The sequence below is a fragment of the Zootoca vivipara genome, chromosome 10, assembly GCF_965207765.1.
Source record: "Zootoca vivipara chromosome 10, rZooViv2.hap1.1, whole genome shotgun sequence".
In the NCBI taxonomy this organism is placed as follows: Eukaryota; Metazoa; Chordata; class Lepidosauria; order Squamata; family Lacertidae; genus Zootoca; species Zootoca vivipara.
In genome coordinates this window covers 49,347,676-49,373,665 of record NC_142593.1, presented here as the reverse complement: position 1 = coordinate 49,373,665, position 25,990 = coordinate 49,347,676, and the positions used below count along the sequence as shown (strand labels likewise).

General features: G+C 41.2%; 1 protein-coding gene across 5 annotated transcripts in view; it reads left to right on the top strand.

The window, feature by feature from the left end:
* Nucleotides 1-24,676, top strand: part of WDR7 (WD repeat domain 7) — a 213,457-nt gene extending 188,781 nt beyond the window's left edge. For all 5 annotated transcript variants that reach the window (XM_060280352.2, XM_060280350.2, XM_060280349.2 and 2 more), the window contains 2 exons: nt 17,320-17,424; nt 20,970-24,676. In XM_060280352.2, coding sequence (XP_060136335.1) covers nt 17,320-17,424; nt 20,970-21,173 — 309 coding nt within the window. In that variant the 3' untranslated portion in view covers nt 21,174-24,676. The remainder of the gene's footprint in view (nt 1-17,319; nt 17,425-20,969) is intronic.
* The last annotated feature ends 1,314 nt before the right edge of the window (nt 24,677-25,990 follow it).

Sequence of the window (25,990 nt, the reverse complement as noted above, 5' to 3'; positions counted from 1 at the left end):
AGAGTGCAAGGAAGTGTTGGGTGAAGAACTCCCTTACACACTCATAAACACGCCAAGACCCTTAGGTATATGTTTGTGAATTCTCTTAGAGTCTTGCTGTGGGGTCTTACAAAATGGCCTTTCAAGAGAGGATATAGGGTCATTTGAAGGCTGCAACGGAACTAAACCTTTTTAATCCCCATATCAAACGATAAACGTTAATCCAAGTACAGTAATTTACGAGAAAAATCCCATTTGAAACATTTTGGTAGCATGAAAGTAGACTTTTGCTGCTTGAACAAATAACTACTGCTAAGCATCATCTTAATGTATTAACTATTTTTAATAGCATTTCCTTTAAAATTGCACAGCATTCCTGCCAGGAGAGAACAGGGTGGTGTTGGTCTAGTCTCTGTTTCTCCCCCCCGCTCAATGCTTTAGTTCCCCTTTTAATGTGAGGGTTTGAAACAGTTGTTGTTTCCCCCTCCCGCCTTCCTTTCTCCTTTGCTTTATCCAGTTCATTTGAGGTTTTGCCTTCTGGGGCTACCTTGTATGGATTGTCAAAATGCCTTGGGACATGTTACTGTACGTGAACTGCGCAACGCAAGAGCAGATTGCATGGTATTGACCGGCAATGCGGGAACGTGGATGTGCCTTATGACACAGCTGTTAGAGGGGCTAGCAGTGCAGACAAGCTGTGGTTGGCGATGTGTGATCACATCAATTTGGGGGGGGGTAGAGAGAGCATAGATTCGTTAAAGCATAGCACCCTAATTCTCTCCCCCACCCCACCCCGCCAAAAATTCAGCTTGGTAGAGCAAAGTTTGCTTCCAGCTCTTCTCCACCCCACCCCACCCAATAAAGGCATATGTAGCATTTCAAGAGCAGCAAGCACCGAAAAAGAAGGCTAGCATTAATTATCCAAAATTGATTTTTAAGCATACTTTTAAAAAGTAGTATATTGCTATCAGTGTGTGCAGTACTTTAAATAATCTGAAGATGCACAGCTGTCCTCAAAGGCGCTGCAGTGGTTAAACTGTGAGAAACTCAAAAGACAAGCTTCAGACAAAGGAATTGTTTTTTTAAGAGAGAGAGAGAGAGAGAGAGAGAGAGAGAGAGAGAGAGAGAGAGAGAGAAAGCAACAAACTGCAAATATCATCATTCCAGGCTTAAAACTTGATGTCAGTATTTACTGTGCTCCTCTTCCAGCATCACAGTGGCACGCTGTCCCAATGGAGATCATTAGATGTTGGATAGCACCTTTCTCTTAGACCCCAAACACCTTATTGGCTTCTGCTTCTGTCATGCCTGACTCTCCGAGTCCTCTAAGCAGCCTGGGGCCCGATTCTGTAAGGAGCCACTAGCATTTGCTTACTACCACAAGGGAGGCCCTACGTCAACATTTTCCACATTTTGAAATGGGGAGCGTAAAAAGCCTTGTGACTTCTGAAACAAAGCCAGCTTTGTTCTCCATGTTGGAGAGAGCCTTGCGTTCGATGTATGTGGTTGGTGGGAGACCGGTACGGGGCAGGCTGGTGGGAGACCGGTACGGGGCAGGCTCTTCCATATTGTTTTAGTTTCGAGGTAGCAAGATTCAATTAAATAGTTAACTCTGCTTTGACACTTCTAATTCCTTATTCATGTAGCTGCTGTTTGCAGAGTGTGTCTGGGTTGGAACTGAGCTACACAAACAGCATAGCAAGCTTAGGAGGTGCCAATTTCAATCTTATCAGTCCAATGGGCAGCTTTACGGGGGAGGCTATGCATGGGGAGCGAACTACCTTATTTATTTCCAGGAGCAGATTCCTGAGCGAATATTTTTGAAGCAGCTTTTAGTGGTAATTGGGTGGCAATCGCTTAATTGGTGGCTTTAGGGAAAGAAACAGCCATTATGCGAATAGCTTCTTGGGGGTGGGCTAGCGTTCAAGGGTGCATCTCTAGAATGTGGAAGTGCTGCACCAAAAGAAGCTTCTAAAAAAAAACCCAGGTACAACAATATGATAGGTGAGAAACCTGCACTGCTGCTGTTCTCAGGGGCAGTCAGTTGGGCCACCTTCATGGGTACCACCATTGCTTCCATCTTCAATCCAGAAGGTACCAGGGCAACATTGAAAGAGTGCAGTTCATCCCCGTATGCTTGAAGAAATAAACCCTGAAGCAGAGAAAACAGCATAGTAATATTAGTGGTTTTAAGGAGCGGGTGGCTTTAAGGATCTCCACTAAAATAGAGATGAGGAAGCTGTGACCTTCCTGAAATTGTTGGATTCCAACTCTCATCTCCCCCAGCCAACGTGGTTCTCATTTTCTATGGGTTTTTTTTTTAAAAAAAATGTATTATGGTCTTTTATATATTGTGACTCTGTTGTTATTTTTATTTATAATTTGATAATGATTTATTGTAATGGTTGAGAGCGAATTTATGTTTAGTTATTATTTGTTGGTATTTTGAGAGTTAATTTTAATTTTGTACTATTATGTTCCTCTGGATTATTACTTTATTTGTTACAGTTTGTTTGTTTTAAGTCATTTTTATCATGACTTATTTGTATTGGATGCATTAAAAGATCGTTAAAAGAAATGAAATGAAATATCCTGAATTCCCCCCCCCAAAAAAAAAACTAGGAAGCTTGCCACTTGTGTCATATGTAATTATAAAAGAATAGCTACCATCTCCTCTACTCTGTGCATTTTTTAAAGATGCTGGCATAGCACTACAATGTACTGAAGGGTAGGTAACTTACATTTAAAATAAATGAACAAAAGTTTCACAAAAGCCGTACTTGTAGCCGCTATCCTATGTCACCCATAAATTATAATTATTTGGATAACTGTTTCTTTATAAAATAAACTCAAAGTGACCAAAACATAACAGAATATTAAAACACAGGGTGGAAAGTCCAAATTTCCAAAATCACATGTGTGCAATAAAGCCAAAAGCGGGAGAAAACAATCAGCACCAAAATGGGGAGTCAGGACATTGACCCATACAAACACTGACACCAGCAAAATAAGAATTTCTTGGCAGATCACCTGACGCTTACGTTTTGCGGTGTTTTTATTATGTTGGAAGCCACCCAGAGTGATTGGGCCAACTCAGTCAGATGGGCAGGGTGTAAGTATTATTATTATTATTATTATTATTATTATTATTATTATTATTATTAAACCAAGCTTTTCCAGAGAGGAAGATCTACAAGCTGATGGCTGGAGTAGCAAAGGCACTATTATGAATGTGGTTTCCACCTTGGGTTACAAACACTTTGGGTTACAGACTCCGCTAACCTAGAAGTAGTACCTCGGGTTAAGAAATTTACCTCAGGATGAGAACAGAAATCGTGCGGCGGCGGCAACAGGAGGCCCCATTAGGTGAAGTGGTACCTCAGGTTAAGAACGGTTTCAGGTGAAGAACGGACCTCCAGAACGAATTAAGTTCGTAACCAGAGGTACCACTGTATAGCACTAGAGGGCTCAGTCCGAAACCTTAACATTTTATTGCTATAATGCCAGGGAGTGGGTGACTGGAGAGCAGTGAAGTAGGATAGTGTCCATTTTCCCTTTTCTTCCTCCTTCAAAGTGGTCTTTTTCATCGTGGCATGGATCCCCTTAGCTGATCTGGGCTTGAGCGGACCAATTCTAACTCTCTTCAATCCTTTCCCCTCCTCTCCACTGACATTCAAAGATTCTGTGTCTCAACTTTCAGACGAAATTGATCGACCCATAACAGTCCGCTAAACATCTGGTTCCTTTAGACCGTTTCTCCCCACCCCACCCCTGCCCCCAGGGCAAAACTCAGAGCTTCCTATAGAGTTAGAAAAGCCCTGATAGTTGTTATTGGAAGTAGGGTGGTCATATGCCCTACTTTGCAGAGGACACTTCTCTGTTTGAGGGAAACTTCGTTCCAGTCCAAGAGTGGACTCTCAAAGATTAAGAACTATAAGGAAGGGGGAACCAGGAAGGTCCTGGAAGCTGCCATCACCTGCAAGACCAAGCAAAAGGAACCTTTTTCACAGTTTTCACTATGACAAGATGTATTTCTGTTTGAATGATAATAATTAAACAGAGATCTCCCAATGTAGGGGTCACTAGCCTTTCGGGGCTCATGGGCACATATACAAGATGGAGAAACTGCTGTATAAGCACCACATATATACAAACACACACGCAACAAGCAAACATAGCAATTTATTTTCAGTGGGGAAAGAGACCCTGTAAGCACCAGAGAAGACATCTGCTGGTCCATATGTTCTCCTGGAGACCCCTGGTATAGAGACACATTTGCACCAGGCAAAGGATGTTTAGGGGGTAGGGAGTAAGTGGGCACTGGTATTATTGCAAATTTCATCTCATTTTGGAATTGATAGATTTCTGCACATTCGTTACCCTGGAGTCCGTGACATCAAAGGTTAAGAGTTCCCGTTTTAAATATCCAACCATTTTAGTCCATGGTCAGTTCGTATAATTCATTTTTTAAAAAAACCCTGCAATGTAAAGTAGATAAAACCTTAGTTCAGCCACAAATAATTTAGTGAGAACAGCCTCTTTGCCTTGGCTTATTCAAGTGATACATCCTAGTGCCCTAGTTTGATCCTTGCCTCTAGAGCTCAGAAGAGACCTCAATTAAAATGCTTCCTTCCCCCAAGATGAGTTGGAAACAAATAAGATTGATTTTTTTTTAAGGGCGAAATTTATTGGAATATCTCTTTGAAAACTGATTTGCTCTAAGAGATTAATTGCAAACGGTTGGAATGGCTGTCTAAATAAAATGGCATTCTGCTTTATGGGAAAACACTTGACCAGAGCTTATGGGTTAAGTGGTGCTGAACATTTACAGCCAAAAACCTCTTTCTCTTACACTGTGAAACATGACAATCTGCAAACTTGATCCTTGAAACAGAAGTTCCCAGAAATGCTTGGATAGTATAAGAAGATGCACAAGTGATTTCCTTTTCGTTTGTTTGTTTGTTTGTTTCTAGAATAATGTCCACAAGCAGAAGTTTAGAGAGATATTGAGGATTGCTCATTTACCTTATCTCTTCTTACCTCTCTGAAGATCATAACTTTAATCTTTGGACGTATCATTAATATAAAGATTACAGTAACTGCATAAATTGCTTGTGCACCAATGTCCCACACTTCAACGCAGTGCCGCCCCTCAACCCCTCCCGTTCAAGGGTGGCAAATTGAAATGGAGAGCTTTATAAACTTGCAGAATTTCTAAATAACTGGCTTTAGAATTACCTGGCACTGGACAACAGGCTGCTTTGAACATGCACAATTGTGGATAAGAATGAAAGAGCAGTTTTAGGGCACACAAGAGTTTCCCATGTGTCCACCAGAATGCTTTGTTTTTTAATGACAGATTCCCATGCCTCATCACAAGTTGCTTTTGAAAGTCTCACCAGTTTCAAAAGCAGTTTACCATGCAAGCTGTAGTTAACCGCCCAAAGCCTTGAATGTGTGATAGTAGCTGGATTGTTCTTTGCATACGAAACATTTTTATTTTGTTTTAGTTCTTCGTTAAATAATTCTCTACAGCTTCTGTTTTATTTTTTTGGAGGTTTCTACTCTTAAGGTCCTTGCAGTCCTGAGTCTGGTCACAAAGCCTATTCTAATTAAGCAGATCTAATGTCTTTTGTGTTGGAGAGGGGAAATGTGGCTTTAAAAATAAACCATGAAATTATTTTATTGTAACAATGCATATCAAATATATATACTCTTACATAATAAAAATATATATATATTTTGCAGTCCCCAAAGGCCATAGGCTATTGAAGTCCTTATAATGCAGCAGATCTTGATTTCAGAAAATAGTTGTATTTTCAACTTACTGATGTGCTTTTTCTGTTTACTGTTATTTCTTACATACCATAACTTCCATAGAATACTCCAAATATACAGTATAATTCACAATATAAAATGCCTATAGCCCTCTTGAACTCCATCAAAAGATCAAGGTAAATATAGCAACAAGCTATCCAAATATGCTCTTCAAGTAAGTTAAAGCCTGGTTTAAATTTATATAGAGCATTCTCCAGTCCTGTAAATCATATTGGTTTATATTCTTTTTGACTCTTATATAAGAAATGGACAATAATAAACTAGGCTTATGGACTAGTGTGCAGACACAAAACTAAAAATCTTACTGCTTTTGAAATACGATTTTATGAGCAATACACTTGGTTGCTTAAGTGGGTTAACATTATTTTTTCCTATCTAGCATCTGTTTCCAATAAAGAATAATGTGCTTGAATTATGAAGCCTCATATAAGCATGTATATTACCATATTTGCGTTCCATGTTTATTTTTAAAAAAACACAGAAAAGAATAAAATGCTCTCAAGCTGTTCATTCCAATGAACATCAATTTTGTGGGATTGGTGGTTCAAGAAAAAGGAGTCTTCGGTGATTTACAACAGCTAGGGCATGTAAATTCAAGATCATTATCTGTCTGATTAGGTGAATAGGATGCATTTTGCCAGTAAGTTGTGTGGGTATTCATAATGGCGATGGTGGTGTTCTAACAATTCTCAGTATGATATTTTGCAGTGCACAGAATGCGCCCTAAAAAGTTAAAGATATGCAAATGTTTTCATGCTTCTGTTTTAAGTGCCTGCTGAATAATAATTTAAAACAGTTTTTTTTAAAAAAAAAAGTTTGGAAAACATCACATTAGCCAATTGTTAATTCTTTATAAAATTTAATATTAAGCAATAATATACCAAATGATAAATAGATTATAATTTCCCCTGGGTAGATTCATATTTCATGCTTGCAAATAATAATTATAGTCCTTCATTTTAAAATGTGTGGAACGAACTAGTACTGCAGTCTTACTTCTTTGGTAAGGAAGAGTTGTGTGTTTTGCCTCACCATATCCAAAGAGATTGATCTCTTTTTTACCTTTCTCTTAAGGTCACTTATTTGGCATGGAGGGGGGGATTTGTTTCACGTTTTTGTGTGAACGTTCCAGATTTGCTTCTCCCAAAATGTCTACAGGAACGGCAACACACAGCTCTTCTCTGAAATGTAAATATTTCCGAATTTTTCCATTTAGTCCTCTAACTAGAGAATATGTACCAAAAAAAAAATGTGTATATTAGTGAGAGGTGCGTAGAAAACTGCATATATTCACAAAAATAATTTGCAGAAATCTATTATTTTGCGGGGGGGCACTGTTTTTTTAAAATGCACACACTCACAATCACAGGTTAATTATTATAAATAATTAGAAATATTAGAAATTATTAGAAATATTAGAAATTATTAGAAAGAAAGGTTAATATTAGAAATACACATGCATGTGTGTGTGAATTTTCATGCAGGTTTTTTTCCCCCAAGAAGAGGAAGAAGAAATCTCAAATTTAGACAGAAATGGGAAGAACAGAAATAATGATTGGGGAAATGAGAAAGGGAAACTGACAGATTCACCCATCCCTACTTATTTACGCACTGCTGGCCTGTTAGGGGAGCAAAGAGTTGTTACAAAAGGATGTTGCATCTGTTTATAAGAACCAGACATACAGTCCTGCATGTTTACACATAGGGGGATATCAGCTGCCTTGTTCCAATGAAGTATTTTATGCCCCTTACTGTAATCTGTGAGGCAGGCCTTAACTACATCCACTTAGAGGCGAGTGCTCCTAATTAGGAATAACTGTTCAAAATCCGCTGTTGACTTTACTGCCATATTAATTTTTGGCAGTGTCATCTTGAAATATCTGAAACAGAAAAGAAGCGTGAGCCTCTTAAACTGCGAATGTAAATCAAATCTTTGTAAATGTCTGGCGTGCTTGAAAAATAGGCTGCATTGATTTTTTTTTTTAAGAGATCAGCGTAAATAACTTAATAAAATGTGATGGGTTTAGAGGATATGGGACACATTTGGTGGTTCTCCTGTTTAGCATCGCGTAACGCCGAGGATGTATATAAAACAGTTATGTTTTAGATAACGTTTTGTGGAACACCCGGTAACACTTGGATGGCTGCAGCTGTTGTCTAATTTTTTCTGGATTAAGTTTGGTCAAGAAAGACGCTGCCTCATTTTCAGCTTGTCATTTGCCCAGGAAGTAAAAGCAAATTGTAATGAGGGAATCACAGCAGGAGAACCTCTGAACAAATGAGAGGCATATATTGACTGACAGCCAGCATGCCATTTCAGTGATAAATGTATTTTTATACACTGCTGTTCAAGGTCACTTTCTGCTCTGTTTGTATGCTGGCTGTCAAATCATGCAGTTTTATGTTTTAATACAAAGTAATTTGTGGTGGCTGATGCAAAATAATAGCATTAGGAAATTATAAAATTAAGATGTATGTCTGCATTAAAATGTATCTAGTGTGAATCTAGCTTTTATGGAGAGACATTTTGAAGGTGGGGGGGGGAGGTTGAAAACTAATTTCAAAACATAAGCGTGTGATTTCCACCATTACTACCCTTTCAAAGCTTAATACTGAGGCAGCAATGCGAAACACAATAGGAAAGGAAGTTCAGCTGAAATAAAAGAGATTTACTTGTAGTAAATGCATGTAGGAGCAATATGTATTTTCCCCCCTTCAGGGGCAAAATGGCACTTTGGGGAGTGGTGCGTACTTTGAATTTTCATAATATTCACTTACACTGGGAGAAGCCTCTTGCAGCAGATCTTTGTGAAAATTGTAATGTCATTGTGATTTTATCTTAAATGTAAAATTATCTTAGAGGATATGCATTTGTTGGCTTCTAATATGCATCCTTCACATAAGCATGCAGTTTGAATTGAAGGACATATGCCTGAGTACATGAAAAACTCTCAAAGTTATTGGCTCATACATAAGGGTTTGTTTGTTTTTTACGTACCTCTAAAAATTTTAACTGTACATATAGCAAATACATGATTGGTTGCAGCTTCCTGTCTTCTGTGTACTTCTGCCAAACCACATAATGTGTGGAATGCCTTAGTGATCATGCAAAGTATGGAGATGGCTAGGTACACAATGAACAAAAGCAATTGTATCCTGCAGAATGGAGTGTGTTTTAAAGATGCATGTAAACATGTTTTGACATGAAAGCTGCATAACAACCTAATGGTGTCAGATCAGTGGTCCATAATGCCGAGCATCCTGTCTTTGCCAATGGTCGTCAATATAATTTTATTTATTTTTTATTATTTTATAAGCAAAGATCAAATACTGAGTTCCAGTTCAATTCTTCTGTTAACCCTAAAGTAAAAGAAAAATGTGAACCCTAGTTCTGGAGGTCATGTTTTTTAGTTTCCGTACAGAGAGGGGTTGAGAAAGTGGTCTTTGCATGAAGAAATTGCTAATAACATTACTTCAGGGTAACTTTTAACCAGGAATTACAGGTAGGTAGGTATTGTTTACATTAAAGAAACCGATGGACTCTCACAACTCAGGAAGGGATTTTGGGGTGAAGTGCTGAAAATGTTTTGAAGAAAACAAACCATTCAAAGGCAGGATTGATCCATTGATGATGATCATTCAAGCTCTGCCCCAACCAATTCCTCCAACTAGTGATCAGGAACAAATTTTGCCTTCAGGTCAGAATGAAGCCATATACAACTTAATTACTTTGATTCAGTCTTCCCATATTGGCTCCCCTGAGATATTCCTTACCTTTTGGACACCACTCTTAGCATAAGACTATTAAGAAAGGCTTGCTGGGTCATACTTAAGGGGCCTCTCTGGTTCAGCATTCTGCTTCCCGCAGTCGCCAGATGGTTCTGTGAAACACAGAAGCAGGATATGAAAATAACAGTATTACCCTATTGTTAGACCTCCTCATCTTGTACTCAGAAGTGAATAGCTGATCACTGTTGATGGGCCTATCCTCTGAGATAGTGACCAATTGCCCCATATTACGGCAGTGAGTTCCTTAAGTTACGTGTTGCCTGAAGAAGTATTTTGTTTTGTCTTATCCTGGATCTGCTTCCAGTGAATTTAAGGGATGCTGAAAACAGGGTCCACGCTCTACATCAGGTTTAGCCAACATGGTGCCTTTCAAACGTTGTTTGAACCTCTCCCATCATTCTCAGATAGCTTGGCCAGTGGTCAGGATTATGGGAGTTGCAGTCCAAAGCTTCGGGGTGGGGAGTGCCCCAAAATGCTGCACTATGCATTTTCTAAAACTCTCCCATGTCCCTTCTTAGTTGTGTTTCATCATTTGTTTTTTTACATGCTCTACAAATGCATGCATGAATTTTGGAGCCTCTCAGACACAACACATGGGGATGTAGCCATAAAGGAAAATTAGGACAGCTCTTGTGTATACACGGAATTACATTGGCTGTGCAGATCTCCTTGATGTCCGCAAATGGTTAGCATGGTTTTCCAGTTCATTTTGAAAGGTCTGTAATGGGTTGATGGAATTGGTGCGGTGGAGATTGCTTGTCAGTTGCCATATACTCGGATTCTATTAGATGTTAATTGGAGCTACTTGATGAAATGCAGCCTAGATAAACCCCCCACAAAAAAAGTCTGTAGCACCTGAAAGGACTTGTGTATCATGTTATGGGGTTGTCAATGCAGCAGAGAACCGGGTTACTGGGTGTCATATAAATCCATTTCATAAACAAATAATCAGGAGTGCAGTGCAGGATCAGCCCATGCCTTTCCTTAAAAATAAAAGTGCCCTTGTTAACTGCGCTTTTCAAAAAGCACAATTAACATGGGGTTTGCACCCATGTCTAACAACCCTCCCCCACTGGTATCCAGTGGCAAATTGCCTGCGAACATGGATCTTCCATACAGCTATTATGACCAATAGCCATTGACACATTTATCCTCCAAGAATCTGTCTAATCCCTTCTTAAGCTAGTGGCCACCATTACATCTCACGGCAACAAATTCCATAAATAATTTCTGTTGTAGGAGTCAAGTCCTGATTTCTTTGCTCCAAGGGTGCCCTATTCTCGCATCCCAGCCTTATTATTACAGTATATCTAATTGTTCACTGTACATAACGTTTTGCCATTTATTCCAGATCTCGTCTTACATATGTTGTCTCAGTAGCACAAATGCCCTGGGGTCCCATGTGATATATACATGTCTATTTTAAAATCGTTGTGAGACAGTTCAATGGTTTGACTCATTATTATTATTATTATTATTATTATTATGGTTTGACTTATTATTATTATTATTATTATTATTATTATTATTATTATTATTATTAGCCTGCCCATCTGGCTGGGTTTCACCAGCCACTCTGGGCGGCTTCCAACAAAATATTAAAAATACAAGTAAAGATTTGCCTTGGCAATGGATTATCCATACCTGCTGACTGTGCTGTCTGGTGCCTGTTCAGGAGCCAGGAGACTGGAGGCAGGTGGAGCTGGTACCAGCAACAGGCAGAGCCAACTAATTCTCGTTTTGTCACCATCCTCCCTGCCGAATTGCAGGGGCAAAGGAAACCGAGAGGCAGTAAAACACCCTGGGCAGACTGAGATTGGTGGGGCATAGCCCTATCTGCCCTAATGGACTAGCCTGCCTTGGACTCCCAGTATAGAAGTCAGAACTGGAAGGATCACCTCTTCCCACCTAGACTCTGACATCTTTTTTTCTTAAGCCCTCCTTAGAGGACAGCTGCGAAGTGAGCTATCAAATATCCTCTTCAGTGTTGGCACCCCAGTTGTAGCATGCCGTCTCCAGAAAGGCCCGCCCAGTGCTTTCTTTAGTATCTTTTCAGGGCCGAGCAGATTACGTTTTATTGTCTCAGGCCTTTTACAATCATGTTGTTGATTTTAAACTTTATTCTAGCTCTGCTGGTTTTTGAATTCTGTTGTCCTTTTTAGCCGATTTTTCTCTCTCACCTTACTGTGTTTTTGTCATATTGTTGTATTTTTTTATTACTTATTTTTTATTCTGAGAGTTGCTCAGAGAGCCTTTTGATAGGGAGGGCTTTCAAATTAAACATAACTAAATAACTAACAATAAGGAACTTTGAGTGTCTGCCCCCCCCCCTGTAGAGCAATTGGCCAAGCAAAAGGTTTCCCCCCTAATATTTTCTTTTCTGATGCTACTGATTTTTTTTTGTTTTCTGCATTAATAAACACAAACCTTTCACAGATGCTAAGTGCCAATCATACGTCTTGTAAGCTGCTGCTAAATACATCCTCCCGGACAGGTTTTATTTCAGAAATGTGCTGCCCTTTGCCCAGCAAAACCCAGTAAATATAAATGCTTTTGATTCAAATGCAAGGCTTTGCATGGATGCGTGCACATACTTGTTTATTTGATGAATAAATAAGAGTGAGCCCTGCAAAGTGCACCCTGAATTACACCGAGGAGAGGGAAATCTGTTTTTAAAGGATTAGCATCTGCAAGGAAAGCACATAAATTAAAACATCAAAGCGATTTGGCTCCCTTAAGGACTGTAGTTATTTGGATAAATTGTCAGTGGCCAAGAGTGCAACAAGTTTGCTAGCAGTATTGATTTTCACCTTTGAATTACCCAAACATTTTTCATTGGCAAATATTAATTGCTTGTTAAGTGCTGAGGAATATGATGGCCAAAATATTGAACCCCATAACTAATCGGCCTTTTAGTTTTCCTTATCATTTCATAGTGGAGATTACATAAGGCACGGGGTTTGCTGAAGCCAGTGTGTCTTGTTTATGACAGATATTGCATCTTTACTCTCTGGCAATCAGCCTTGGAGAGTACTTTAAACTGGAGAGATTTACCCTTTTGGTTTTAGGGATTTCAGGGTATTAAACCTGGCCCTGAAAGATTTGAGGGTCTGGCAGGACCATGTTTTTGAAATCTTTTGCAGGAAGCATTGTTTTACTATGAAATGAGTTATGCGTAAACCCACAATTCTCAAAATTGTAGGTTGTAGACAAGCCAACCAAGGAAAACTGTTTTTCCACTGTCTCTTCCTGCACCTATTTGGATAGCACACAGTGGTGGGGTTCCCGGAGAAGTGAATTGATGTCAGACTTAATCAAGTTCAAGCCTTCGCTATAAACGTAATGCTGAGGCTCCCCTGGAGTTTGCAAGTAGAGGCCAATTCTCATGATGCTACTGTGGGCTCTTTTAAGCAACCATTTTCTGTGAGGCAGGGAGTTATGGATCTGGGTCCCAGCTGCCGCCTTGTAAGGCTTATTTTCCAGCTATCTCAAATCATGGGAGTTTTGTTGTCAAAGCTCCGTGAGCTCAGGACACATAATATGGCTGCACCGATAGAGTCTGTGCTCAGAGACAGCTCAGAGGGCTTGCGCACTTGCATGCCTCTACCCTAGATCTTCGATATAACACAATGGGAACTGCATTTTATTATTTTATAAACCTTTTTGGGGGGGGGTCAGGGACATACCGTGCAGTTAAATTTGCTGCTCCAAAACTATGCATGCGCCGGCATTAGGCAACATGAGTCGGCTGCATTATCATTATTTATTAGCATTATTTATGGCAGTGGTTCTAATTATGTGCCACAGGTGGCAGCGGTTGTCATCCAAAACATCTGAAGGCCACCAGGGTTGGGTAAAAGTGCTGCAGCTTATATTGAATGAACTTGAAATGATAGAATTGTAGAGTTGGAAAAGTCTACAAGGGCCATCTAGTGCAACCCCCTGCAGGGAAGGAATCTTTCGCCCAACGTAACCCACGAACCCTGGGATTAAGAGTCTACGTAGAATGTTGTGAACTGGCAGCGTTCGTTCCAAGAGCTTTTCTGCTGTCAAAGGGGCAAGTAAGGATAGAAGCCTGCAAAACAAACTCTACAGACGAAAGTATAGATGGGCAGGACAGTTTTCTAGGCAACAGGAAAGAGATTAGTTACGTATTCTCTCTTATCCCAATCTTCAAAGTGGCTTGCAACAAATTTGCATAACGGGGGCGGGGAGGGGGGGAAACCTCAAAGAATATGAAGGCTTCTTCTTCCTAAATCAGTTGTAAGCAGCAGAAATCTCCCCTTTACCTAAAGTTCTAATAAAACGTAACAGCACAAGACTTGTGAATGTGACAGCCCTAATCAATCCTGCAGTCTGGCTGTTAGGCACAAATTGCTGAAACAGGCCATATGATGGTGGTGTCTATCAAAACAATGATAGCTAAGTTGCAGCAGTGCTAACGTAGCTTTAGAGGGAAGGCTGTCGCTCAGTACTCCAGCACAGGAGTTGCCTGCGTATGGGCTTGACCCTGGCAACTCGAGGAACTGCTGGGGGACAATCTAGATGGGCCAACGGTTCGGCTCCAAATTATTATTTATTTTATTTTATTTTATTTATTTATACATTCCCCAGCCACTCTGGGCAGCCTCCAACAAAAGATCAAAAATACATTAAAACATCAGTCATTAAAAACTTCCCTAAACAGGGCTGCCTTCAGATGTCTTCCAAACATCAAATAGTTGTTTATTTCCTTGACATCTGATGGAAGGGCGTTCCACAGGGCAGATGCCAATTCCCGAGAAGGCCCTCTGCCTGGTTCCCTGTAACCTTGCTTCTCACAGTGAGGGAACCGCCAGAAGGCCCTCGGAGCTGGACCTCAGTGTCTGGGCAGAACGATGGGGGTGGAGACGCTCCTTTGGGTATACTGGGCCGAGGCCGTTTAGGGCTTTAAAGGTCAGCACCAACATTTTGAATTGTGTTTGGAAACGTCCTGGGAGCCAATGTAGGTCTTTCAAGACCGGTATTATGTGGTCTAGGCGGCCGCTCCCAGTCACCAGTCTGGCTGCCGCATTCTGGATCAGTTGTAGTTTTTGGGTCACCTTTAAAGGTAGCCCCGAGTAGAGCGTGTTGCAGTAGTCCAAGTGGGAGATAACTAGAGCATGCACCACTCTGGTGACACAGTCTGTGGGCAAGTAGGGTCTCAGCCTGCGTACCAGATGGAGCTGGTAGACAGCTGCCCTGGGCACAGAACTGACCTGTGCCTCCATGGACAGCTGTGAGTTCAAAATGACTCCCAGGCTGCACACTGTGTCCTTCAGGGCACAGTTGCCCCTTTCAGGACCAGGGAGTCCCCCACACCCGCTCACCCCCTGTACCCCAAAACAGTACTTCTGTCTTGTCAGGATTCAACCTCAATCCATTAGCCACCATCCATCCTCCAACCACCTCCAGGCACTCACACAGGACCTTCACCACAGATTCTTATGTCTGTGTAGCACCTCTATTTCCTTGATGAAATGCAGGGACACACTTCCACATAGGTGCACGCTGCACACCAGAATCCGTTGCTGCATTTTTCAGAATGCATGCAAGGAGACAGGCAAGTGGTCCGGTGAGATGCCCATGTGGTGAAGCCTCCCCAGTGCATCTCCAGTGTTTGTGAGGCTTGCTTCTGGCCATATGCACATTCCATGCTGTCCTTCATTATGCACCTTTAGGCACATGGCAGAAATGTTCCTCTTTCACCAGGCCTTTGGTTGATCGACATCCACCACCCTTCAAAATGTGTTGGGGAGCAGGGAGTTATTGGCTTGTTTTTGTTTTTATTATTTTATGTTGTAACCGCCCTCAGGCCCGTGGGTATAGGATGGTATACAAATGTAATAATAATAATAATAATAATAATGGTGTACTGGCAAAGCAGGGAGATCCTGGTTCAAGTCTCCATTCCGTTTCTCAGGCTAAACTACTCCAATAGGGTTGTTGTTGAAAATAAAACAGGAGGAGAGGAGAGTTAACGTATACCACCAGAAAGAAGCTCTTTGAAAGATAATAAGCAGGATACAAACTAATTTCCAGTTAATGAGCTGGAATGTGTTTGGCTCCCCCTTTAGCCACACGCTCACTGAATATCATAAGGGAAAGAGTCATCCCTCTCTGTCTCTCTCTCTGTTCTTCAGCTCTTTATATGCGATAAAGAGGTCAAAATGGTGACCTACCTAACAGCCTTGCTATAAGAATTTTTGAGGGGAAATATATGTGAGTGCCTTGAACATTGGGGAGAATTGCTCCATTTCTTCATTGCTTGTCACTCATTCCCCACATGCATCGGCATGGATTGAACCAAACGTCAGTTGCACAGGCCCACACCTGAGGGTGCAACTTCATGGAAGTACAATCCGTTTGGGTTCTGTTCCGTTTTCTTTTTAGTGTTTGGATAAATTTTCTTCCTGGCGTTGCACTTGTTTAAGTAGCCTAGGAAACTCTAGGTATTCATTGTGGGTTAAGAGAGGGATCTCCGTAGGAATATAACTAGCTCTTTGAATCACGCCGTCTGCTAAGAGCCCTACATGGATATTCTCTCCACAGCCAGTTGACCCGCTCGGCAGAAAGGTCAGCCAGCAGAATAGGTCAAAAGAACCCTCTGTGCGTCGAGGGAAGACACCATCATGCATATATTGCTTCCCGACATGTTAGCCTGAATCATCCCTGTGCCCTGCTTAATATGTGCTGCGGAAGAAGCATGGGGACTTCCCCTCAGCAGTGCATGAACAGAGCCAATTTTTAATTTTGCTTTTTAAGAAGGAGAGTATAGCTGGTGCGTGCGTGAGAGAGAGGTGGGGAGCATTCAGAGCTCTGATGAGCTTGGGAGAGGAGCACAGGGCTCGAAATATCTTGCCCTGTCTTACTTTGTACCAGGCATCACCACCCCCAGTGACAACATTGGATAATTCACCCTGTTCTGTTGTGGGGTGCTGCTGCTGGTGGTTTTGCATTGCAGCAGTGAAGTGGGAAATGTGGGGTGCTCTCAAAAAGAGAATGATGGGTAGCTATGCTCTTTCTTAGGGTAAGATTTGAACGCAGGAGGCCGTGGATTCTTTAACCAGCCAGAGGCCTAGTTACACAGGAACACTTTTGCCTAGCTAGCTCTTCCAGCTTAATTTTATTTCAGAAAAGGAAATGGGGCTGATTCTGTTGGAACACGGCTGGGAGGCACACGCAGCCCCTGGAATGAGACAGACCTCTCCAGGCAGCTTCCTGATGAAGCGCAGCCCAGGACATTCACAAATCAGTCCCAGTGCACGCCAGCCTAGAACATAAACACTGACATGTGATGTAACAATCACACATCCAGCAACGGAGGAGTGAAATGCTAACCGATTCTTTCCATGGGAAAATGCTATTGTTGCACATCACAACTATTAGTTTGGTCTTCATAAGAGCAACCTCCCTTAGAAATCTGAAGTTATAATGGCCTTTGATCTATATCAGGCATAGGCAAACTCAGCCCTCCAGATGTTTCGGGACTACCACTGCCATCATCCCTGACCACTGGTCCTGTTAGCTAGGGATGGTGGGAGTTGTAGTCTCAGAACATCTGGAGGGCCGAGTTTGCCTATGCCTGATCATTGTGTATGGTGTATATTTGAAATCCTCTTTTAATCCAAATGTTACTATAGTTGGTGGCGGCTGACTAATTTTGTATATCATGGTTCTTGTTCTTCTTTATAGACCATCCACGGCCATAAAGGAGCCATAACAGCCGTGGCTTTTGCTCCCGATGGACGCTATCTTGCTACGTACTCCAACATAGACAGCCACATTTCCTTCTGGCAGGTATGTTTCATGTGTGTAACACTTCTTTGTCTCATATTTGAGTAGTGCTATTTTTCAAAACTGTCATATTCTGAGTCTGCCAGTCTCATATGTGGGCGCTGCAGACATAGTCTGAAGTTCCCCATTGTTTGCTATTTTAAAAAATCCCAGGGGTTTTAAAGCTTGCAGTCTGGGAAATCCTAGTGTTCCTCGGAAGCCTATCATGTGTTCCCCAGCGAGAACATTAGTAATGGCAGATGAGGCTCCTTATCAGACAAGCAGCTTGCTAGGACCAATCTTCCCCTCCAGTGTTATAGCCACAAGGGGACGTTGGATATTTTCAAGAGTACACTCTCAGTTCATGCAGCACAGGGGGGAGGTTCAAAAGGCCTTTCAAGAGCTCTGTGTGAACTTAGTGCACCCTATAATATGTCTGAGAACTTTCTTCAATGCACACGGGTTCAATAGCACACAAGCAAGAGGTTCCTCCAGACAAGTCAGTAAAGAGAGCTTCTCAGACTCAGACCTCTGTAATAAAACATCCAAAGAACACCACAACCACCAAATCCCAAGAATAAATACCAGGCAAGCCCCTTCTGATAGTCTCATGTGCCTCCAAGAATCAGTTGAGTCTCAGCCACTTGAGGTTGTGTTTTTTTTTAAGATAATTCAAAACCTTTGCTTAGCTTCCACATGGAGAATATTCCCTAACAGCTTGACAGCCAATGAACGTATCTCCTTTTGCCTCCTCAACTTTTGGATGTGACACTCAGAATTGGATAAAACAAACTCCCCCTTTTTAATCTGGAAAATACAGGAACAAAGGCAATTCCATGGGAATGTGTAGTTTCCAAGTTAACAATATTTATTTTAAAATATATATACCATTCCTTATTAAAAAGAAGAAAAGCAATTCAAACATGCTGCTTGCAAAAATGCCTGGTGCAGTCTTTCAATCCACCCTTCTGATCCAGAGCCGCTGTGTAAACAGAAAGTGCAAAGGGTGTGGGGGTTCCACATTCGCTTCAACAGATGAGGCAGACTTTGGGGTCCACTAGAGCTGTAGTATCATGGTGGGTAGGTTCAGCCCAGGAAGCAGCCATTGACCTGCAGCCTCCATCTATCTCAGCGGAGAGGAGCCACGACACCACACTGCTATTCCCTCATGTTTCCAATGCACCCATGGTCAAAAAATATTGTGAATGTTGAGTGAGTCTCCTTTCCTGCAATTAAGTTTCCAGCATAGCCTTTTGGAAAGTTCTCCTGCACAACACCCCCCCCTCCTTGAAATGAATAGGAGTTGCACAGTTGAGCAGGTCCTGTTCATTTGAGTGGTGTTCAAGAGTGACATCTTCCTGGTAGATGGTGCCTTTTGTTTAGAATTGCAGCCTACGTATGCAGATATCTGTGCAGGGGGGAAAGAGGGCTGGAGAAAGCTCTGACAGCAGAATGATTGCTTCCTTGCCTTGTAACATTCCTGTAACTATCAGCTATTAGTATATATTTTTAATCTACCCTGGCTTTCTGCATGTCATCCAATGATAACTGTACGTGTCATTAAAGAGTATTGAATTATTCTCCATCATCATACAGTGTGCGATTTCTGAAGCAGTGAATAAGAACCGTAGAAACGCTCTTCCATCACTTGCATATATTTAGTTGAGTTGCATGGGAAGATCTAGAAAGCAATCAGACGTATTGATTGAGATGTTTTACATGATCATCTAAGATTGCAGGGGGTGGAAGGGACAATATTCCTATACAGGCACGTGCTTCGACATATAAACTGCTCTTGTTTAATTCCCACCCTACCCCTTGTTTCTTTCTTTCTTTCTTTCTTTCTTTCTTTCTTTCTTTCTTTCTTTCTTTCTTTCTTTTTTTTACAAAAAGACAGCTTTAACATAAAGAGTTAAGATGAGCCAACACGTTGCATTTTAAAATGTGACCTCGTCCACTAGTGATTCCTCCCCCCACCCCCAGTGGTCTATTCAGTACTACTATTAATGCAGGAAAATCAGTAACATTAGTCATCTTAAAAGGGTTATTACTCAAGATGATTTAAATTGTGAAAATGTCAGTGGGGCTTGCATGCTCCCTGCTACAGATGCCATGATTTACACTCTCTGACACCATTCTGCTGCTGAGAAGGTCCAGGGAAAAAGTAATGGCTTCTATGTTGCGCTGATCAGAATTCAGAACATGATATCGGCAATAGCACATCTTAAAAACGTCCTAGGATGTGCCAAGGTTTTCATATGTCAAAGTCTCGGACACGCAGCTGAGGCCATCATCTCACCTGTTCTATGCAGATTCAAAGTTTATAATGGGTTTAGCAGGTTGCACCGATAAAGGGCTTTTGCTTTATTTCCTTGTTTTTAAAGCACATCCCTGGTGAAACAAAGCAATGCAAATTGACCAGTTACCATGTGAATTAGAAGCTCCAATATTTAAAGGTTTGTTCCCTTTATGTTTTGCCCAGGGAATGGATGGAGGTATAAAAAGCTGCTGCCTGTTATTGCTTTCTCTCCAATCCTCCATCCAACCCCTAATCAAAATATATAGGGTCAAAAACGCAACTTTTTTCATTCAGTAGAGAGGATTGTTTCCAACACTGGACTGTGCAGCTGCAACAGTTTAAAACAGTGTTTCTCAACCAGTGTGCCTCCAGATGTTTTGGGACTACAACTCCCATCATCCCTAGCTAGCAAGACCAGTGGTCAGGAATGATGGGAGTTGTAGTCCCAAAACATCTGGAGGCACACTGGTTGAGAAACACTGGTTTAAAATGCACACAGTCACAGAGACGATCTGAGCTCAATTAATGTTGCAATTGCTCATCTTCAAAAACTAGCATTTTAAAAGAAAGTTTGAGTCAGCAGTTCTCTCTGGAAATGGTGGGGGTTGGATTTTTCCTGCGAAATACTATTGACCCTGTCCGTTGTTAGGCATGGAAGTTCCAGTATGTATATGCAGCTTCCCTGTCTACAAAAACCTCCCTCTTTGCATCATTGGAGGGAGGTAGCTTTGCACTGAATTCAGAATCAGGAATGCAGGGCATGTTGTGAAATTGCCACCGTTCCATTTTGGCTCCTGAACTTTGCAAGAAAGAAAATTGGCATAGAACACAGGCAGGCTTTGGGTTTGTTCTCTTCCATAGAGAAGTGTGTTTATTTCAAGTTGCCTCCAACATTTTCAAGTGTAAAATTCTAGATACATCTGTAAAATTGCCCTAAAATGATGCATCAGGGAGCTACCAGTATAATTAAATAGCCTTTATGGACCCCTCTTTTAAAAAGCAAATGTGAAGGATCGGCCATGTTTTTCATGGTACTCATAATGCAACTTCAACAGGGATACTCACAAAGTTTTTATTGATTCTCAGTAGCTATTGGTTCAGAATGAATGGAACGAAACTCCAATTGAAGCCACCAGGAAGTATTATCAAACAACTTCTCTAAGCTCTTACAGGGTGCTCTATACATTTTACACTGCTATACTCTCCATAAAAAATTTTTTGGGATTTTGATACTGATTGACTGGTCCTCTTTTTTTTTTCCTGATGGCAGATGAACACCTCTCTTCTGGGAAGTATCGGGATGCTGAATTCTGCACCACAGCTCCGTTGCATTAAAACGTATCAGGTGCCCCCCGTCCAACCTGCATCGCCAGGCTCCCACAATGCCCTCAGACTGGCCAGGCTTATCTGGACTTCCAATCGCAATGTCATTCTCATGGCCCACGACGGCAAAGAGCACCGATTTGTGGTGTAGAGCCAGGCGTTCTGCTTTTGTTTCTTGCTCTCAATACAGTTTTGTTTGGAAACCCCCTGTAAATCTCATCTCCCTCATTGTGATCTTGACACCAGGTGGTCCACGCCAGGGTCTGCACCAGTAACGCAGAGAGATTGGCCAGGGGAAATTGCTTCCGTACAGCAGAAGCCTTGCTGTTGTTGACTTAGAGGCACACATACCAAACCCAGCAGCCTGCAACAGTTATGCCAGCATGTAGGGTTTCCCCCTTTATCCATAGGGAGAATAAGAACCATGAGAAAACAGCTGTGCTTTTTCGGATTGCGACTGCTTCAGTAAGACTCTCTGGAAGATCTTGATTTTATTAAGTTAAAAGAAAGAAAAATCAAATCACAGCATTTAAACCAGGCTTAATCCAATCGCTTTGAGAGTGGCTGAAATGATTCACAGGGTTTTAAGTTAAAAACTTTTTTTTTCTTCCTTTGAAGTATTTAGAATCCTGATGTTTACTGAAAGTATGTTTGTTTACATGGATGCTCCTCCAGCTGTGCTCCTAGCCTAAAATGGGTGGTGGCAGAGAGGTGAGCTTGTAGCATCCACACACAGGTCTTCACATGCATTCTCATGGCACTTCTTGACTTACAGGACAGGATCAGATGGCCCCCATGTGCATAGGAACTCCCCTGCGTCCACTAGAGATGCTGGTTCACAGCATTAAAGGTTTATTGTACCTGTCAGGCTCAGGATTTCACGGCAAAATATATGGGAAAGAGAATTTTCCACTTCCTTCAAACCGGCGATGCTTCCTTATATACATTCTTGATTGATTTGGAAATGATGGCATGCTTTAATGAGCAAAGAGGCCATTTTATGTTTCATATGTCAGGGAAGAGAGAATAATATTGACTGTGATGTTATTTTTTTTATTTTTTAAAAAATGAAAATTTGCAAGGTTACTAGAGAAAGAGGATGGCTGTTAGCATTTCCTTTGCTGCTAATACGGATATTTGTGTCCACGAGGGTTCTCTCTCCCAGATTTCTCTTGAACTGGACCCAACAAAAACATGACCCCAGTGAATTTTGTTCTGGTGTCAGCTTAATCATGATGCAACACATTTTCAGCATTTAGATTTCATTAAAGGACAGGGGTTTGAAGAGGTGGAAGTATTTGATGGAATGCATCACTAGTCATTGGTGCAGCAAATTGCCACTTTATTTTTTAACAGTTTCAATAAGTGAGCAGTGTAGATGTTCAAATATCGCCTGTATTTATTACTGTGTGAATGCACATGGAGTTTTGTTCCTAGTACGGCAGGGAAAACATTCTGGAGACTTGTTTTATTTAAATGGTGGTGCATTTAGACATGTGCTTTTCTAGCTTGCATTCTCTTTGCCTTAAATCTGGGGAATATGCAGAGAGACCGCTCTTAGTGTCTGCTAACACGCTCAACAGAAATTGAGCCTGTCAGATCCAAAAATAGATCTTGAATGAATTGATAAAAGAAAAGAAAAATGATGACTTCTGAGTTGAAAAACTATTGAGTACATTCTTTTAAGCACTGCTTGTATGCCGCCCACATGGATATGAATGAGAATTGCACAAGAGTAATCCGGTAGTCTTGCTCTCATCTCATATGTTTCAACTGGGCTTGTGCTGAAGCAGTTCCTAGTAGTTTGCATACATTGATTTTTTTTTTTTTTTTGTTAAACATTTCGGTGGTATGTTCAATACACTGTACATGTAAATAGGATTACGCAGGCTGCAATCAACATATCTATCTACATGAGATTTTAAAAGCAGAGAAAGAAATTGAAGACCATTAGGAATGTTTATCTCATAGTTGTTGTGAGTTTATATCCTTTTTAACTATAGCAAAGCTTAAATGGATTTTATCTAATGATGGTGAAATTCTGTTGTGGATCTTCCGTGTTTTTGAAGTGAACTTACGCAACAGGTACCAGGATTTGGAAAAGGCAAGAAAGCATACACAAAAATATGTACGCTCTTTTCTACCGAATCAGAATGTTAGTATGACATAAACAGAAACGAACCATTTGTGCATTTCCCCTTGGGCATTCCAGAGTCATATTTACTTCCCTTACATAGACCTCTTTGTTGTTCATCCACCCTTTCCCCTTTCCTTGTGGTATGATTCAAAGCTCCACATGGAGCTCTGCATGGAAGCTCGTCAGCAGTGGCTAAATGCTTCTTGCATGCGGTGGGACTTGGTGCAAAAACTGCTCTCCATCACTACAGAAAATGGAAGGAGCCTCTGCTTGCAGAAAGCTCCACAGACCCACTGTGATCAGAACTTTGCATTCTATAAGCAGAAGGCTGACACCCAAAATGGCGCCTCTGTACAGAGCTCCTCTCCTCTCCCCTTCTTAATATGTTGCAACAACATCCATGTCCTGACTTTGACATAAGAGCAACAGCCAGCCAAGGAAATACAAATGCACATAAGATTTACTTCAAACTACAAGGGGGGCATTCAGAACCCAAAAAAATTGGCTGCTGATTTCACATGCCTACAGCTTCTGTGTGTGTTGCAACATGGAGTTTCACTCTGGGTGTCTACCAGACCTGTTACATTATGCTGAATGAGAGAAAATCCGCCAAGTGGTGCTACACAATTTATGTTCAGTTCAGTGGGACCTGTGTGAAGAACCCCCAGTTTATTTATTTCAAGTGCAGAATGTGGAGCAACTGCACTGCCCCGTTTTTATTTTTATTTTAAATGCTTAACATGTATTTCCTAAATTCCAGCCGCTTTAAATAAAACCATGGAAAAACACGCTACATGCTTTTATCACTAGGAAGTAGTTCAGTGTTGTGAAAGATCTAAGAAAGAAGTTTAAATGCTGTACCTTCTTAAAATTATGTATTCTGCAGATATCTAACACGTGGTGCATTATGTCTATTTAAATAAAAAAAAAATGGAGTGCTTTTAAACCAATAGGGGAAGCTAGCCAGCAAAAAAAAAGAGTAATTTAAACATGAGAATCAATATTTATGTGCTAGCAACTACAACAATCCGCTAGGCTTTGAATGGGAACCCACACGACCCTCTCACTGAAATAAATGTAGACTGTGCTACAGCAGGCGGCGTTCAGTGGATTTTTGGCCTAGAAGTCTTAATTTCCCTCACATGCAAATCAGCGCTTGAGTGACTTTCTCAGTCCTCACTGCAAACTTCATCACGGCTTAGACCTTTCAGCACTGCAGTAAAATTTGTATTGTCATTCCAGTGTAAGCTTTTAGTGTTTTATTGATTTGTTTAGTACTGTATTTGGATTTGTCCTTGTAAATGTAGAGACGTACGTGGCTTCATTGGCAGTTTACAAGCAAAAGATGACATGATGAGACACCTATATGAAAATGTTGTCATGACTAAAGTCGCAGTGTACGGTAACTGATTAAAATGTCTGCCTCAAGAAACGACTGGGCGATTCCACTTATTGGCTGCTGCATGTACCCAATGGCCCTGTGTAGATAATGTCTATGAAATAAATGCTAAATTGGACCAGAGAATGCTTTCCCTATATTACAATCATCACGTTGATTGCCACACTCAACAACGGCAGGTGGTTGCACTAAGCTGGGCTGGACCGGACGCAACAGTCATGTTATAGCTGTGATTGGAAATATACACCACAATTGTAGTTTCAGCTACCCACACTCTATAACACCGAGAAATTTAGCAGTAGTAATGTGGTCGCTGTGACCCTCAGCGATATGAAATGAGGATGGGGAAATGCAAAATATTGTAATGTCATGATACTTAAGATGTGAACTATTTCACAGGACAGCCATTTTTAGCAGCAGACTCTGTGCTTACCATATTGCCTAGTTTGGCCCTTAGTTTTGTGTGTGTGTGGAAAGAGAGAGTCTGTTTTTTCCTTTCGGTGTCTGTCTGGGACATTTCATTTTGGTGGGTGGAGACTCAGCTTCAGAAAGATCCGATTTATTCATAAGGCAAAAGGAATTAGGGAAGGTAATCAATGGGGGGGAAATACCAAGGCTCGTTATTTTAATTTTAGGAATGATGTGATTACACCCAGAAAGGAAGGCAGGAATTTAATTAGTACCCTCCATAGTACAGGAAAATGGGAGGTCTTTTTGTCTTCTCCCCCTCTCCCAAGAAATTGAACCAAGTTATTTGCCGAGACATTAAGACAAGGGCAGCTTCCCATTGGGAAAGCAGCAGAATGTGCTCCTTCATCCAGCAGTTTTTCACTTAGATCTACATACCTGTGGTATCACTAGGCTAATTATTCTTCAGAGAGGATCATAACCAATAATTAATTCGGTCCTTTGGGTTGGTGGGGTTGTTTTTTTCCCTTGGAAGAGTATGGATTGAGGTGGTCATTATGTAACAGGGGAGGGTGGGGGGGGGGACATCAGATAACCGCAAGCCTTCATAATTGCAACACTTCAAGAACCTCTTGATTCTCAAGGTATGTTCCTTTGCTGCAATAATTGACGGCTTAAATATATATATATATATTTCCTATAGGTAGAATCTGCTCAGTAACTGTTCTATTGCTGATCACATAAACTGATCAAACGCAGAAAGGGCACGACATTAATAGGAAGGTAAAGCCAGCCAGTGCTGGATGAACTTTCACCTTTCACCTCTTCAGCTGACAGACAGAGGCGAGTGTTGGGAAAAAATCAATACTTAGGAGCCAGGAGGGAAATATTTCCAACCTCTAACTAGAGAATGTATTTTGACAAGGCCAAGATAATCCAAGCTGCAGAGGAGAAAGAGAAAAGAAGACTCATTTTTAAAGCTTGACACTTCAAGGTGTTTTTGTACAATGGTTTAGAGAAAGCA